This window comes from Trichomycterus rosablanca, chromosome 24, assembly GCF_030014385.1.
Source record: "Trichomycterus rosablanca isolate fTriRos1 chromosome 24, fTriRos1.hap1, whole genome shotgun sequence".
Lineage (NCBI taxonomy): Eukaryota > Metazoa > Chordata > Actinopteri > Siluriformes > Trichomycteridae > Trichomycterus > Trichomycterus rosablanca.
Genome location: NC_086011.1, coordinates 8,410,031 through 8,426,112, shown reverse-complemented (window position 1 = coordinate 8,426,112; position 16,082 = coordinate 8,410,031). Strand labels below are relative to the sequence as shown.

Genomic DNA, 16,082 nt, shown 5'->3' with positions numbered 1-16,082 from the left:
AATGTTGGTGAAATTGAGGGTTGAGCAGGAACCAAGACTTTTGAGGAGCAAGTACACTTGACTATGATGACATTTGAATTGGCTGTGTTGCAATTAACAGACTTCTTTATTGAGCAGTATGTCTAATTAGTGTACTTTAAGTGATATAGTTCCATCCTTTGTAGCATAGGTTGCGCAATTTGGGATACAGCCAAGAGATCACTTGTAAACAATGTCCATATGGGTAGAAATCACAGACACAGTCAAATAAGTGTAAACTGCAGACTGTGCTAAAGCACGGCTTATGTTTGACCCCCATTTTTAATCACACCAGGGTCAGGGTTAGGGTTAGGGTTAGGGTTTTGCTCGGATAGGATATTCCGGGCCACTTCTTTCCCAGTTTGCTCTCTCTGAGAGAAGAAAGCGGTTCTTATCAGAGATCTTTCTGCACTGTGCATCTTTTATCCTCAATCCTGATCAGATTGCAGGTCCCTGCTGCTGAATAAACTTATGTCTACCCACATTGTGTCCATAAAAACAATGCATCTTACTCTGTTTTGCTCTGTACAATCTGGTCCGACTATGGTTTACACGATGTTACATGAGCCTCCACAAAGGATGCTGTTAAAATTTGTTTAATTAATTATTATTTTTCTCTGCAAACCCTGCCATATTGTCATGTGACTGTCCCGCTTGATTAATGACACCCTAACAAACCAGTAGCGTTTTGGATATAGCTAATCCCTAATAGCCAAATTGACCAAAATCTACACATGCTAACGTATAAAAGACAGAGACAACTAAAATCCATCAGACTGACAGATGCACCAGGGACCGGACTGCTTTGCTTTGGATGCCATGGAGACGACGCTCCCCCATGGCTCTACTGTGAGTCATTCAGGCCTGCAAACATGAGTCATAAATAAGCGCACTGGTGCTGAAACGAGAACCTCGGACCGCCAGTCATGCACAGCCTGCTAGTACTGTCGCTGTGAAGCCTGAAGCGTGGTGCTGATACCGAAGAAGCAAGATAATGAGGAAGAAATGTCATGATCATGTATTATACCATGACCTGATGGTGTCTGGGTCAGTAAGTGTATAAGGATAAGGATAAGGACTGATTTCTGATCCGCAGGGGCAGCCAATGACTGCATGGCAGAACTGAAAAACCCTCAGCTCTACCCACTAGGCTACCCACATGCTACCAAGTACTTTTACTTCTTGTTATAAATCTCAGATGGGCGGCACGGTGGCTTGGTGGGTGGCACTGTAGCCTCACAGCAAGAAGGTCCTGGCTTCGATACCCAAGTTGGACGGTCCGGGTCCTTTCTGTGCGGAGTTTGCATGTTCTCCCCGTGTCTGCGTGGATTTCCTCCGGGTGCTCCGGTTTCCTCCCACAGTCCAAAAACATGCAGCCAGGCTAATTGGAGACACTGAATTGTCCTATAGGTATCTAGCCGCTAGGATGCATAAACCAGTGCATTGTAGTGCAGGTCCCAAGCCCGGATAAGTAGGTAGGGTTGTGTCAGGAAGGGCATCCAGTGTAAAAACTGTGCCAAATCAATCAGTGCAGATCACGATATGCCGGCGACCCCTATGTATGTATGTAAATCTCAGATTGCAAGATAAATATGTCGCCCCCTAGTGGTTGACATTATAAATAGTCTTTATAAGTAACATGTTGGCTGACCGAAATTCACAGTAAAATATCCTGTTATGGCATCAATAATGCACATCTGGTTTATTCAATTTGCATTATAAATGTGTTGACATACTGTCATTCATTTAAAATTAAGATTAGTAAATAAAATAAATAAAAATTAAAGTGGATGGGTTTAGTTATTAGATTTTACAGGCAAACTTTTGATATGTAGATTTCTGGACGCGTCATCGGGTGATACTTTGAGGAATCGGAATGGATACTGAACAAAAACAGTGCTACTGGTTCATCCCTACATTACGAAGTTAAAAAAATAAGAAAATCCCAAAACCCCCAAGTCATACGTCTATGGGAACCTTTAACCTAAACTGTACGTGTGGAATGCTGCATTCTGTTGCTCATCTGTAAGAATCTTTAACTAAAACTAAAGTAACAATCTCACGCTCAGACTACACTCTGGTTCCACCCTAAACACACCACACGGCTTTGAGCATGTGGACATGGATTTCAGCCACACCCATTACTAACAAGCAGTATAAGAGCTGCCATATAGAAGCACTTTGTAGTTCTACAATTACTGACTGTAGTCCATCTGTTTCTCTACATACTTTTTTAGCCTGCTTTCACCCTGTTCTTCAATGGTCAGGACCCCCACAGGACCACCACAGAGCAGGTATTATGTAGGTGATGGGTCATTCTCAGCACTGCAGTGACACTGACATGGTGGTGGTGTGTTAGTGTGTGTTGTGCTGGTATGAATGGATCAGACACAGCAGCGCTACTGGAGTTTTTAAACACCTCACTGTCACTGCTGGACTGAGAATAGTCCACCAACCAAAAATATACAGCCAACAGTGCCCTGTGGGCAGCGTCCTATAACCACTGATGAAGGTCTGGAAGATGACCAATTCAAACAGCAGCAATAGATGAGCGATCGTCTCTGACTTTACATCTACAAGGTGGACCAACTAGGTAGGTGTGTCTAATAGAGTGGACAGTGAGTGGACACAGTGCCAATGGTTCAGACAGTGAGTGCTGGATCTGATTAAAAACTGTATGTCTTTTAGGGCGCTTGGGTGGAGCAGCAGTAGAACCTGCTAGCACGACAGAGCTGACATCTCAAACTCACAAGTTCAAATCTCAGCTCTGCTGTCGGCAAGCTGGGCGCCTATACGGACAATGATTGGTCCAAAGGGTGAGAATGGCATGGGATTCCTCTTGACTGCCACTGTTACCACCACTGCTGGCTGGACTATGGTGCCTCCACAGAGACGGGGAATAATAGAGATCAGTGCATGATCAGAGCTCAACACTGCACGTGTCAAAGGGGAAGTGTTGGTGGGGCCTGCCTCGGTCAAGAGTGGAGATCAGCTGCAGTAGAGGTGGAGAAATGTGATGGGGTAATTGGATATGAGAAGATAAACAAAGGTAGACCAATCTTACCGTATTTGATCTGTGCCATGTCTCCCACTACGATCTCAGCCACGGGGATTTGGATCACTTGGCCCTTGCGGATGACGGTGAATTTCTGCTCTTGTTCGATGCGGCTTTGCAGCCCTCTGAACTGCTTCTCTTTACTCCAGTCGTTGAACGCCGTCACCAGCACGACGATGATCACGGAGAACAAGATGGCTGCGCCCTCAATCCAGCCCGCCTGGGCCTCGCCTTCATCTTCGACACCACTGGCGGCCTGACCGCAAGCTAAAAAAATTAATAAATCATTTCAAATCATGAAACCACGTTGGTATTTCTTAAATGGTTAATTTAGTTGGTTACACTCTGTAAAAATCATAGTCTTTCTTTCTTATAGTCTGTCAAATGTCACTCGACAACTGTAGGATGACATCAATTGGCATACAGAAAGAACAGCAAATGCCAACTGAGGTAAAGGTGGTGAAGTAGCAAAGAAGAGCCAAGCTGAAGACCATAAAGATTGTCTGACCATGTTAACCCATTGTTTACATTTATGGCACAAAAGGTTAGCAATTCCCTTTAAACGTTTCAGTCTATAGTCCTTGTTCAGTCCTGTTGGTCTTCAAATGTGTCTTCAGATCAATATTTGTAAGGAGGTTACAAACTTTGCTTTGGTTTGGTTGATGTCATTGCTGGTGTCATTGTTATCCTCATCCAATAGGACCTGCTAGATGGCAAAACACTTCATATAAAAGGCTATAGTCCTTGTGAAGCACCGTTCTAATATGCTGGTCTTTTGGTCCAGAGATTGAGGGCCATTGACATTTTGGTTTGATTAAACATATTTCTCATAGCCCTGGGTATGGCTAAAACAGTGCCATTAGTACCTACAAACCAAAGCTACAGATTGGCATAGAGTAAAATGACTGGGACGCTTCACTGAATGGGATGACAGTAGCTCATTCAAATGTCACTCGACAACTGTAGGATGAAATTAAGTGGCAAACAAAAAGAAAGGCCGACGACAACTGAGGTTTGTTTGTTTGTTTGTTTAATACTTAACACCATGTCAGCTGCAATGGCTATTATCATGGCTAACAAATAGATTATGTAAACGTCAAGGTGATGGGTCCAGAGTGTTGTGTTACTGTGAGGGTCTAACTTATATGGTGTATATGGTAATTGCAAGTGATTCCAAGAATTTAAGCAGTTTTTTGGGGGGTACTGATGTGAAGATTTCCTTGTAGCTGTTTGTACTGTAGAATTGTGTTCTGATGGTGTTCATTAGTTGGCATGAGTAGAGGATATGTTTGATAGAAGTTCTTGATTTACAGAGGGGGCGAATGAGGGCCTGGTCTCCTTTAAGCAGGTGTGTATGGGTCAGTTTGGTGTGTCCTATGCGGCATCGTTTCTTGGGGTATTTAGCTTTATCAGCATTTATGGTAGGGTGGATCTTGTATAGTTTGTTGTTGGTATGCGTTTCCCATTCTCTTTGCCAAACTTCTGCAGTGTATGCTTTAATGGCTGGTTTGAGATCAGATGGTGGGTAAGGACATTGTTGGAGTGGGGACGTTACAGCTTGCTTTGCAGTCATCAATAAGTGGCAAAGAAGAGCGAAGCTGAAGTCCATAAGGATTGTCTGACCATGTTAACCCATTGTTTACATTTATGGCACAAAAGGTTAGCAATTCCCTTTAAACGTTTCAATCTATAGTCCTTGGGCAGTTCTGTTGGTTCAACTGTATGTCTTCATATCAATATTCATGAGGATCAACCATAAAAGGATGGACCCATAGACAACTGGAGTAAGGGCATCATCTCTGATGAGTCTAGTTTTCATCTGGTCAATGGAGAACAGACACCCGCGGTGAATTTGAATTTGGTGAAGGATCTGTTCTGTCACATCAAGCCAGACATGGCTGGTTATATCTGATGAGCATCTGGCTAGACCTGTAGCACCATTGAGACTCGGACTCGGAAGCTAAGCCTCCCCAGAGGTGGCGGTCTAGCATATTACACTGCTGCACCTCTGACTCATCCATAATTTGGCCAATTTTATAACCCTGATCCCGTAAAAACCATTTAAATATCAAATAAACATGTTGAATTACGCAGTACCTTCACATTTTCCTATATTTAACGTTTTAACATCCTTATAAATGGAAAACTACTTCCCAGTGCCTTTCTCTTCAACAAATTGTCCACAATAATTGTTAGGAAACATTTTATCTGAGCACCAGATCTGAAAAACATCATCAAAAATTAAACAGAGGGCTTCTGAGTCATTAGGACAGATTTGCATGTTTGTTTTGCATGCTCGGTTCCCAGACTACTGGTTGCTTTAAACAAAGTCGAGCTATTTTGCCAGCCTGGAATTGCCTCAGTCGGTGCATTTTGTCATGCTGAATGATTTCAGAATGTAAAAAATAGGATAGGAATAGGATATGACGCTGGAGATGTCTGCAGTTCTGTTTTTCTATTTATTTTTTGGACTAGTCAAAGGTGTTACTGAGTCCTGAGAAATTTCACCATGTTAGCCATTCCGGGGGAGATTCAACAGCTTTCGCAGTTGTTCATTAAAGTCCTTAAGCCTCGGATGACCCTCTTGAGGCATATTTAAAATAGAAAATTGATAATTCTGGAAACCGTGGCATTGTATTCCTGTATAAACTGGTTACTTGGGAGAAACAAATTAATAAATTTGGTTAATTCTTCAACTTGATAACCATAAAATAAGTCTGTGTTTGGACTGTAGATATAAGTGTTGCATAACTTTGTTCCATAATATGCAATAACAGGGGGCAATAAAAATTTTCACAACACTATGTTTGCTAATCCTAAACAGCCCCTTGAAAAAGAACCCCTAGTTCCAAAGGTTTATGGACACCCAAGACACAAACATCACATTTAAACCTGTAGTATACACCGATCAGCCATAACATTAAAACCACCTCCTTGTTTCTACACTCACTGTCCATTTTATCAGCTCCACTTACCATATAGAAGCACTGACTGTAGTCCACCAGGACCACCACAGAGCAGGTATTATTTGGATGGTGGGTCATTCTCAGCATTGCAGTGACAATGACATGGTGGTGGTGTGTTAGGGTGTGTTGTGCTGGTATGAGTGGTCAGACACAACAGCGCTGCTGGAGTTTTTAAACACCAAAAATATCCAGCCAACAGCACCTGTGGGCAGCGTCCTGTGACCACTGATGAAGGTCTAGAAGATGACCGACTCAAACAGCAGCAATAGATGAGCGATCGTCTCTGACTTTACATCTACAAGGTGGACCAACAAGGTAGGAGTGTCTAATAGAGTGGACAGTAAGTGGACATGGTATTTAAAAACTACAGCAGCGCTGCTGTGTCTGATCCACCTATAGCAGCACAACACACACTAACACACCACCTGTGGGAGTCAGTAATTGTAGAACTACAAAGTGCTTTTATATGGTAAGTGAAGCTAATAAAATGGACAGTGAGTGTAGAAACAAGGAGGTGGTTTTAATGTTATGGCTGATCGGTGTATATAGACACAGTTTCATTATTAGTTTCAGCTATTTTTGCCACCTTCTTTCATAAGTCACCTTAATCAAGTAGCCATTCATGAGAAGAACATTGGCAGCATATTGGTTCATACCCAGACTTGAGGGGTCAGACTTCCTCTGGCGAGTGATCATGGAGAACAAAAAACTCAATATGAGGAAGCACTCATAGCAACTCGGTTGCTATAAACAAGAGTTATAAATACACTATATGGTCAAAAGTGTTGGACATGTGATTCCAAAACTGTTTTGTTGATTCAACAGCCTTTACTTTTTTTTCAAAGTGCATCTGTGGGATTTTATGCCAATTTAGATTTGGTAGTAATGGGCAGTAATGTTGACCAAGAAGACCTGGGCCAAATGCTGCACTCCAATTGAACCAAAATGTATTTAGTGGGGTTAAGGTCATGACTCCGTGAAGGCCACTGTAGTTCCTTTGAAAAATCACACACAAGACCCTGGGTATATATTTCTGGATAGTTGATGGACAGTTCCGACAAACTATTGCCCCTGCACTGAATAATTGTGTGGGTGTCCATATACATTTAGCCATTTAGTGTCTGTTAAAAGCCCATCCAGCCAACAGCACCACTGATATTCAAACTGTAATCGGCTGGCATAAAAGTCTACCATCCCACCCAAACACCCTTTTTGGAAAGTTTAAATCCATGAAGTGTTCCTCACCAACACCACCCTCTCCCTTCGGGTGATAGAAAGACAATCCGAGCGAGATGATAGCCGCTATCTCCAAGATGATAAGCGTGACGTCCTGCAACGCCTCCCACACCAGCTGCAGGAAAGTCTTGGGCTTCTTAGGAGGGATCAAGTTCTTCCCGAAGGCTGTGTGGCGCTTTTCAAGATCAGCCGGGTTTCCGGAAAGCCCTGAGGATCGAGAGGAAACGGAGAGAAACAGTAAATAAAAAGCAAAACTTCTTCAAACTAAATTCAACTTTGTTGGAAAACCAACAAATGCGACAGATATGATAAGTATTTTCCACAAAATGTTATTAATTATAAACAGTTATTTAATTTTACATGTTCATAATAAACAGAATAATTTTTCCATCAACACAGAATGATTCAGCTTTATTCTTAATATTTTTATGTAATTTATCAATTATTTAACATCTTAATGTACAGTATATGTTAAATAATCTTTTGTTTAAAACTTAAATAATTCCCAATCTAGCTTGGTCCACACCCCTGATTTCGGTTTAACGCCAGCACCCTTATTGATACGACCCTCCTTAATCAATCTGGGCTTGTGACCAGCACCGGGAGTGCACAGACGAGCGCACCTCCCAATGCCTAGACTGCTCAACCATCCAAACGGGACCTAATCCATTCCATTATATTCACACTAATGAAAGTTAGTCAATGTTTCCTTATAGGTAAAGCAGTATTTGGTCACCAGCCAAGCCCTCGTTGTACAAAGAATAGTAGGTACTCCGTTTGCAAAATCTTCAAAGGTCATGACTGACAACGCCCGGTACATTTTCCATTAATCATTACAGCAATAATGGAAAATGATTGCAGTTCGAACCCAACCCAGCTACACCCTGTTAAAAGCAGCAGATGTAAAACAATGAGACAGCCCGACTGGCTTGATGGGAAACTGGAGTCACAGCCTTGTTTCTATGTTGTTTAAAATGCAGACACGAGTTCAGGTGATTTCAGGTTGTTTTCTGTTCTATCTGAGAGACAACTGCTCAAAATCTATCCCTACCCTATTAGACAGTTGCTCTAAATCTAACCCATCCTTAACCTATTAAAGACAATTGCTCTAAATCTTACCCTAACTCTAACTTATTTGAGAGACCATTCCTTAAAATCTAACCCTAACCTGAACCCAACACTACCATAATCTATCTGAAAGACAACTGCTCTAAATCTAACCCTAACCCTAACCTTAACCTTAACCCTAACTTATCTGAGAGACTATTCCTTAAAATCTAACCCTAACCCAAACCTTAACCCTAACTTATCTGAGAGACCATTCCTTAAAATCTAACCCTAACCCAAACCTTACCGTAATCTATCTGAGAGACAATTGCTCTAAATCTAACCCTAACCCATCTGAGAGACCATTCCTTAAAATCTAACCCTAACCTGAACCCAACACTACCATAATCTATCTGAAAGACAACTGCTCTAAATCTAACCCTAACCTTAACCCTAACTTATCTGAGAGACCATTCCTTAAAATCTAACCCTAACCCAAACCTTACCGTAATCTATCTGAGAGACAATTGCTCTAAATCTAACCCTAACCCATCTGAGAGACCATTCCTTAAAATCTAACCCTAACCCAGACCTTAACCCTAACTTATCTGAGAGACCATTCCTTAAAATCTAACCCTAACCCAAACCTTACCGTAATCTATCTGAGAGACAATTGCTCTAAATCTACCCATAACCCTAACCCAATGCTAACCCTAATCTATCTGAGAGACAATTGCTCTAAATCTAACCCAACCCAAACCCTAACCTAGGGCCAGTGATAGCTCAGTGGTTAAGGTACTGGACTAGTAAACAGAAGGCTGGGTCCCTGAGCAAGGCCCTTAACCCTCAATTGCTCATCGTGTTCCGCTCATTGTGTAAGTCGCTTTGGATAAAAGCATCCGCTAAATGCTGAAAATGTAAATGAGAGACAATTGCTCTAAATCTAACCCTAACCTTAACCCAACCCTAACTTATCTATGAGACAATTGCAAAATCGTCCATATTAGTCCCATTTATAACTGCGCCAGCTGGCCAGTAAAAAGTACCAAGCACATTTACAACTAAAACAGACAATGAGACAAAAGCCCACTTGTGGCATGTTTATAGCGTCCCGGGTGTTTTCTTTCCTTCCCCCTTCCCCCTCCCCCACACCTTAATTAACGCCTACTTTTGATGGCTTGGGGTGACTCGTCACCTCGCCATAGTATCAGCGTTCCTCGCGATTGCTCAGATCTCAGGAGAAGCTCTGTGCCCACACGTCTGTTTCTTCCCTGCATTGCAGACAGAGCGGCGGAGGAGCGGGTGGACGCTACGAGCTACTGAGGCGTGGGCGTGTGAGGAAGGAAAGTGGCCGAAAAGCAATCTTGGGCTCGCCTCTGACCCTCTAGCTTATTGCACGGCCTCCGGACAGAGCCATGAATCAGCCAGGGAGGGAGGTGTGTGTTTCAGAGGAAGTATGCGATACGAAGACAATAAAAAATTCGATCTTTAAGAATAAAAAAAACACATAAATATTAATTAGCTGCTAAATTTAATTACAGCCCTCAAAATCTAACCCTAATCAAACCATAACCTATTAGACAATTGCTCTAAATCTAACCCCAACCCAAACCTAACCTATCTGAGAGACAATTGCTCTAAATCTAACCCTAACCCAACGCCAATTCTAGCCGTAACCTATGGGAGAGACAATTGCTCTAAATCTAACCCAACACCAACCCTAACCTATTAGTGGCAATTGCTTTAAATCTACCCCTAACCCTAACCTATCTGAGAGACACTTGCTCTAAATTGAACCCTAACCCAACCCTAATTTATCTTTGAGACAATTGCTCTAAATCTAACCCTAACCTTAACCAACACCAACCCAAATCTATCGGAGAGACAATTGCTCTAAATCTAACCCTATTCAAACCATAACATATCTGAGAGACAACTGCTCAAAATCTAACCCTAACCCTAATCTATCTGAGAGACAATTACTCTAAATCTAACCCTAATCTTAACCAACACCAACCCTAAACTATCGGAAAGACAACTGCTCTATATCTAACCCTAACCCAACCTTAACCTATCTGAGAGACAATTGCTCTAAATCTAACCCTGACCTTAACCAACACCAACCCTAATCTATCTGAGAGACAATTGCTCTAAATCTAACCCTAACCCTAAAATATTAAAGACAATTGCTCTAAATCTAACCCTAATCTAACCCTAACATATCTGAGAGACAACTGCTCAAAATCTAACCCTACCCTATTAGACAATTCCTCTAAATCTAACCCTAACTCAACCCTAACCTATCTAAGAGACAATTACTCAAAATCTAACCCTAACCCAACACTAACCATAATCTGAGAGACAATTGCTCTAAAGACAATTGCTTATGAATCAGCAAGGGAGGTTGGTGTGTTACAAAGGCAGTATGTGATACACAGACAATGAAAAATTCGATGTTTAACAATAAAAAAACACGTAAATATGAATTAGCTGCTAAAATTAATTAATTTAATTATTCCTTATAGAATAATCATCTCCCTTTTACCTCTAATTTGTTCTTCTCGCCTCTAATTTAAGCTCAGTCGCTTTCTCAATTCCGAGTCTCTTCTTGGGTCTGAGCTGTTAGCGCAGCTATTAGCACAGCTCGACGGCCCGTGTACAACCAGGCTATTAATCCTCACTAATGTTCCTTAAGGAAAACCAACAATAATTGAGACATTTTTTAAATTTTTTTGGCTTGCAAGGGCAAAAGATCAGAAGCAATTTCCAGAATTTTCTCATCCCCTCTGCCTCACCATTAACAGCATGGGTTATGGCTGAGGCGGCTAGCGGGCGTGGCGTAAATTTGTATGCGAGCTGGCATTTTTTACGAGACTGCGAAGGAGGAAAAGGCAGCGAGGGTCTCCCGGAGGAACGGCTGAGACGAAAACGGCATCTTAATGACGATGGATTCCTGCAGCTTCTTTATGAGCTTTTATTCGTCGGCCAAGTCCCCACAAAAAAACTAAAATGTCTCTTGGAAAGGAGTAACGATAGCTGCATTCCTGTTAGTCTCTAAGTCAACAGCTAAGCTACAGTGGTACCTTGAAACTCAACGTCAGTTGGTTGAGTTTCAAGGTATTTCTTCACATAAGGATGTATTGGAAACCTGTTAATGCGTTCCATATACACTGATCAGCCACAACATTAAAAGCACCTCCTTGTTTCTACACACTGTCCATTTTATCAGCTCCACTTACCACATAGAAGCACTTTGTAGTTCTACAATTACTGACTGTAGTCTATCTATTTCTCTACATACTTTTTTAACCTGCTTTCACCCTGTTCTTTAATGGTCAGGACCACTACAGAGCAGGTACTATTTAGGTGGTGGATCATTCTCAGCATTGCACTAACACTGACATGGTGGTGGTGTGTTAGTGTGTGTTGTGCTGGTATGAGTGGAGTTTTGAAATACCGTGTCCACTCACTGTCCTCTCTATTAGACACTCCTACCTAGTTGGTCCACCTTGTAGATGTAAAGTCAGAGACGATCGCTCATCTATTTAGGAAGAGTTTAATACACATACCTTTGGCCATACTGTGCATGTGGAAACTCTTGCACAAAAATACTATTTGATGCTTTAACAGTCTCCACTCATGATTGTGCAGTTTTACAACAATTCAGCCACAGCATAATCAGCCATAGACCCTAAAATGTTTCAAAAGTGTTAGTACAGGGTTTTGTCCAGGCTAGTTTTTTGAGACCAAACCTGGCAGGTAATTTCTTTATGGACCCTAACCCTAACCCTAACCTCTAACTCTAACCCTTTAACTATGGAGCATTACAATGCAGAAATTGGAAAATACCTTAAGTAAGTGATGCCATGTCAATGCATGCAAGAGCATTAAAAGCATCCAGCGGTGGTCTGGTGGTCTAATACGCTAACCCAACACCACTGAGAGCTAAACCATTCCATTCGGAACCTCATCAAGTCTATTTCCTAATGCTACGTCATGAAATGGGAGCCGAGAGCTTGTTAACCGTTCCAGTGGTGTCAAGGTGACTGACAGTGAAGACTGCAGTCATTTTTGAGGTGGCGCTCCTGGCCGTGATTGGGTGGCAGCGGTCACTGAGGCTGGGAGGACGGCCAAGTCTAGCAGGCTGTTTTAACACACAGGCCATGAGGGAGTCAAGGGGAGAAGAAAATAAAGGGCGAGAGCAATAAAGACACTGGGAGAGACAGAAGGCAGCACCTGACTGTCTTTTATACATTGATGTGGCGGGAAGGGTTACAGGGAACGCACCTTATGGTGCTTTAATAATGTTCCCATATTTGGGGATGTACCTTCCAATACTCAGCTAGCTACAGCCAAGCTTCTTCCACTCACCAGATGTAAATTTCACTGGACGGTATGAAAAGGTTCTGGAGTCAAGTGGAGCGGAGACTGTTAAGCACAACCCTAATTTGCAACCCCAAATCATTTTTGATCTGTATTTCATTCCCTTTCCGTGTCTCAGTTGTCATATATAATGCTTCATAATGCACTAAATGCTTAAATTACGAGACATGTCTGGACTGCAGACAGGCCAGTCTAGCACCCGCACTCTCTTAATATGAAGCATATTGGCATATTGGTATATTTATTATAAACGCATGTCAGTTTTTAATGAATGGAATTTAATGTAGGATCAAAAGACCTGGGCATTAAATATTGCCATTTATGCCAAAAAAATTCAATGGACTTGTTGAATCTTTTAATAATGGTTCAACTGTAGATGGTAAAATCTCAAAATTGCTTATGTGTAGAAAAAAGAATTGTTGCTGTTAAACTCACATTTTTTGGTAATCCTTTTTACCCAATCATGACAGCATCCCCCACACACACCCCCACCAATATGCCCCTGTCCTATTTTTTTAAACCGTGTTGCAGGCATCAAACTAAACAAACTATTACATATGTTTGCCTGTAATTTGCATTTCACAACCTGTCCCAACTTTTATGGAATTGGGTTGGTAAATGATTCACACCTAATAAAGCTATCATTACATCCTCGCATGCTTGTTTTTCACTTCCAGCCTGGTTACGAGGAGCAATGAAGTTCTTGAACACATGGACAGCATAAGGGCTGTGGCTTTTTGGAGGGCAGCCACTGCATTCTCCAACTGAGTGTGTGTTCGCGCATCCGGAAATGTGTGTGTGGATGCCTCAGGATACCTCATCCATCTTTCCATCACAACATTACTCTCCGCGAAAAGTCATTTCAGCCCACAGCCTGTTATTACGCACACCTACGGCCGGTGCACCCGCTGCACCCCGGATTGGACCAACGATGCCAAATCAAGAATCTGTAAACTGGTCGCTTTAAAATCACACATTTGTAGAATACTCCTTTTACTTATGTGACTTTAGGAAGAGTTTAATACACATACTTTTGGCTATACTGTGCATGTGAAAACTATTGCACAAACTATTGTCTCCACTCATGATTGTACAGATTTACTACAAGGCACTAGTATTAGGCAATGCATCCCAAACATGTTTCAGAAGAGTTAGGACAGGGTTCTGTCCAAGCTAGTTTTGTAAGACCAAACCTGGAAGGTAATTTCTTTATAGACCCTAACCCTAACCCTATCCCTAACCCTAACCCTAAATATGGGTGTCAAAATGTGGCCACAATATGTAATAATCTGACCATAACCTTGCCAGACATCATATTTCAAAACAACAGGCATGAATATGAATTGGACCCTTGTGTGGCTGGAACTGTCTTCCCTCTTCTTGGAAGCTCTAAGCAAATTTTGAAGCATCTCTGTGTCCAACCACTTGACCAACCAGACTATTCAGGTACCATTTTGGCACCGCTGGTCACAGCATTTCCTCCATTCCTTCCCTGATCTTGCCAGTCTTCTCCATGTTGGTCCCATCGTCGTGGAGGCCTTCCAAGTGCCACTCAAATTGTCCAATACGAGGCAAAAAAGGTCTGTGTTAGCTGAGCAGTTGTGGTACTACACTTATAATCAAAAGATCCAATTCAAGCCCCACCATTGCTACGGTTGGGTCACTGAGCAAGGCCCTTACCCCTCAATTGGGATATGAGTGACCGCTAAATGCCATAAATGTAAATGTAATCCAACATGATGGCTAATCCTTTAAAAAATACATTAAATAGCAAAATAAACGGCATCAAACGGCAGCTCTGAGACAAATAATCTCAAACTCCATGTTTAAAATACTAAAAAAATAGCTGAAAGCAGCGCACAGCTGTCAGCTGCATGTGTGCGCCTTCGCTACGGGTACAGATTGCTACTGAAGGCTTTTCTACAAGCCTGTTCCAAAATCTAATCAAATTCTTTGCAAAAGTTTATTGTTATTATTATTTGCTGGGTTCTTCTACTTCAAACCGCCTCAGCGAGAACAGGAGAAACCGCTCCTATTGGCTGGAAATGTCTGAGCATTCCGAACACAGCCGTCCCGCCTTGACAATCGATACGTGAAAAGAACATATGGCCGACTTTGCTAGATGGGCTGCTAGAAGTGTTGTTGTTTTGGGTGGGGGGTTGTTTTGTGTTTCCAGAAAGGTCTTTATCTTTGGTTTTATTGTAGGTGGTAACCGACCATTACTCTCCGGAAACAAGCCACAGGGGAGAAATAGAGGTAAACAAAAGTAAATCTATTTTCAGCCAAATGTGGTTTACTAGAAATCTAAGAAACATCTGGAAGGAAATCTTAAAGCCTGCTTGAATAAAAGCAAGGTCAAATAACATTATGATCACTGATAGGTGAAGTGAATGACACTGATTATCTTTTCATCACGGCAGCTGTTCATAGGTCGGATATATTAGGCAGAAAGTGAACATTTTATCCTCAAATTGTGATGGCCAGACGACTGGGTCGGAGCATCTCCAAAACTGCAGCTCTTGTGGGGTGTTTCTGGTGTGCAGTGGTCAGTATCTATCAAATGTGGTCCATGGACAGAACAGTGGTAAACCGGCGACAGAGTCATGGGCAGCCAAGACTCATTGATGCACGTGGGGAGCAAACAACGAGTTCCCCAGATCTCAATTCAATCGAGCATCTGTGGGATGTGCTGGACAAACAAGTCCGATCCATGGAGGCCCCACCTCACAACTTACAGGAGTTAAAGGAACTGCTGCTAACATCTTGGTGCCAGATACCACAGCACACCTTCAGGGGTCTAGTGGAATCCATGTCTCCATTGGTCAGACCAGATGTTATTTAGGTAGTGGACCATTCTCAGCACTGCAAAAACACAGTGTTTTGTACTGTACAGTAGGTACCTCAAACACCCTGTGCAAGACAGCTCTAGTCCCTATTTGCACATTTACAACCAGTGCTGACAGGCTACGCGTTCCTCATAAAGAGTCCCAACACCACTCCTGCACCGGCTACACTCATACCAGAGCCATTGCACTACTTAGAACCCTCTACCACCCAAACGTCTGGTCTGTGTGAGGTCCACAGGGATCCTTTTTCAGTTTATAAATGGGGTGACAACGTCTTCAGAGCAACAGATGGGCTTCAGTGTGTAATTATCCTACAGGATTGATTTAGATAGTGTTTAGCCCTTAGCAGGTCACATGTTGGGCTACTGCAGCACACACACACCTACGGTAACTGGGTACTGGGTTCCCAATTGGAGATTTTTATTTAAAACTACATAACAGGAGGTAAAGGTTGTGGTAGGTTTTAAGCCATAATGGACATTTATTACCAACACGTAAAATAAAAAAAAATAAAAAAAACAATAATAAATA

The 16,082-nt window shown here is 42.2% G+C and overlaps 1 protein-coding gene across 6 annotated transcripts in view; it reads right to left on the bottom strand.

Annotated features, from left to right (window-relative positions):
- The window catches only part of atp2b4 (ATPase plasma membrane Ca2+ transporting 4), a 136,733-nt gene that overhangs the window by 58,537 nt on the left and 62,114 nt on the right, over positions 1-16,082 (bottom strand). For all 6 annotated transcript variants that reach the window (XM_062986621.1, XM_062986616.1, XM_062986619.1 and 3 more), the window contains 2 exons: positions 7,285-7,482; positions 3,083-3,340 (listed from right to left, as the gene is read on the bottom strand). In XM_062986621.1, coding sequence (XP_062842691.1) covers positions 3,083-3,340; positions 7,285-7,482 — 456 coding nt within the window. The remainder of the gene's footprint in view (positions 1-3,082; positions 3,341-7,284; positions 7,483-16,082) is intronic.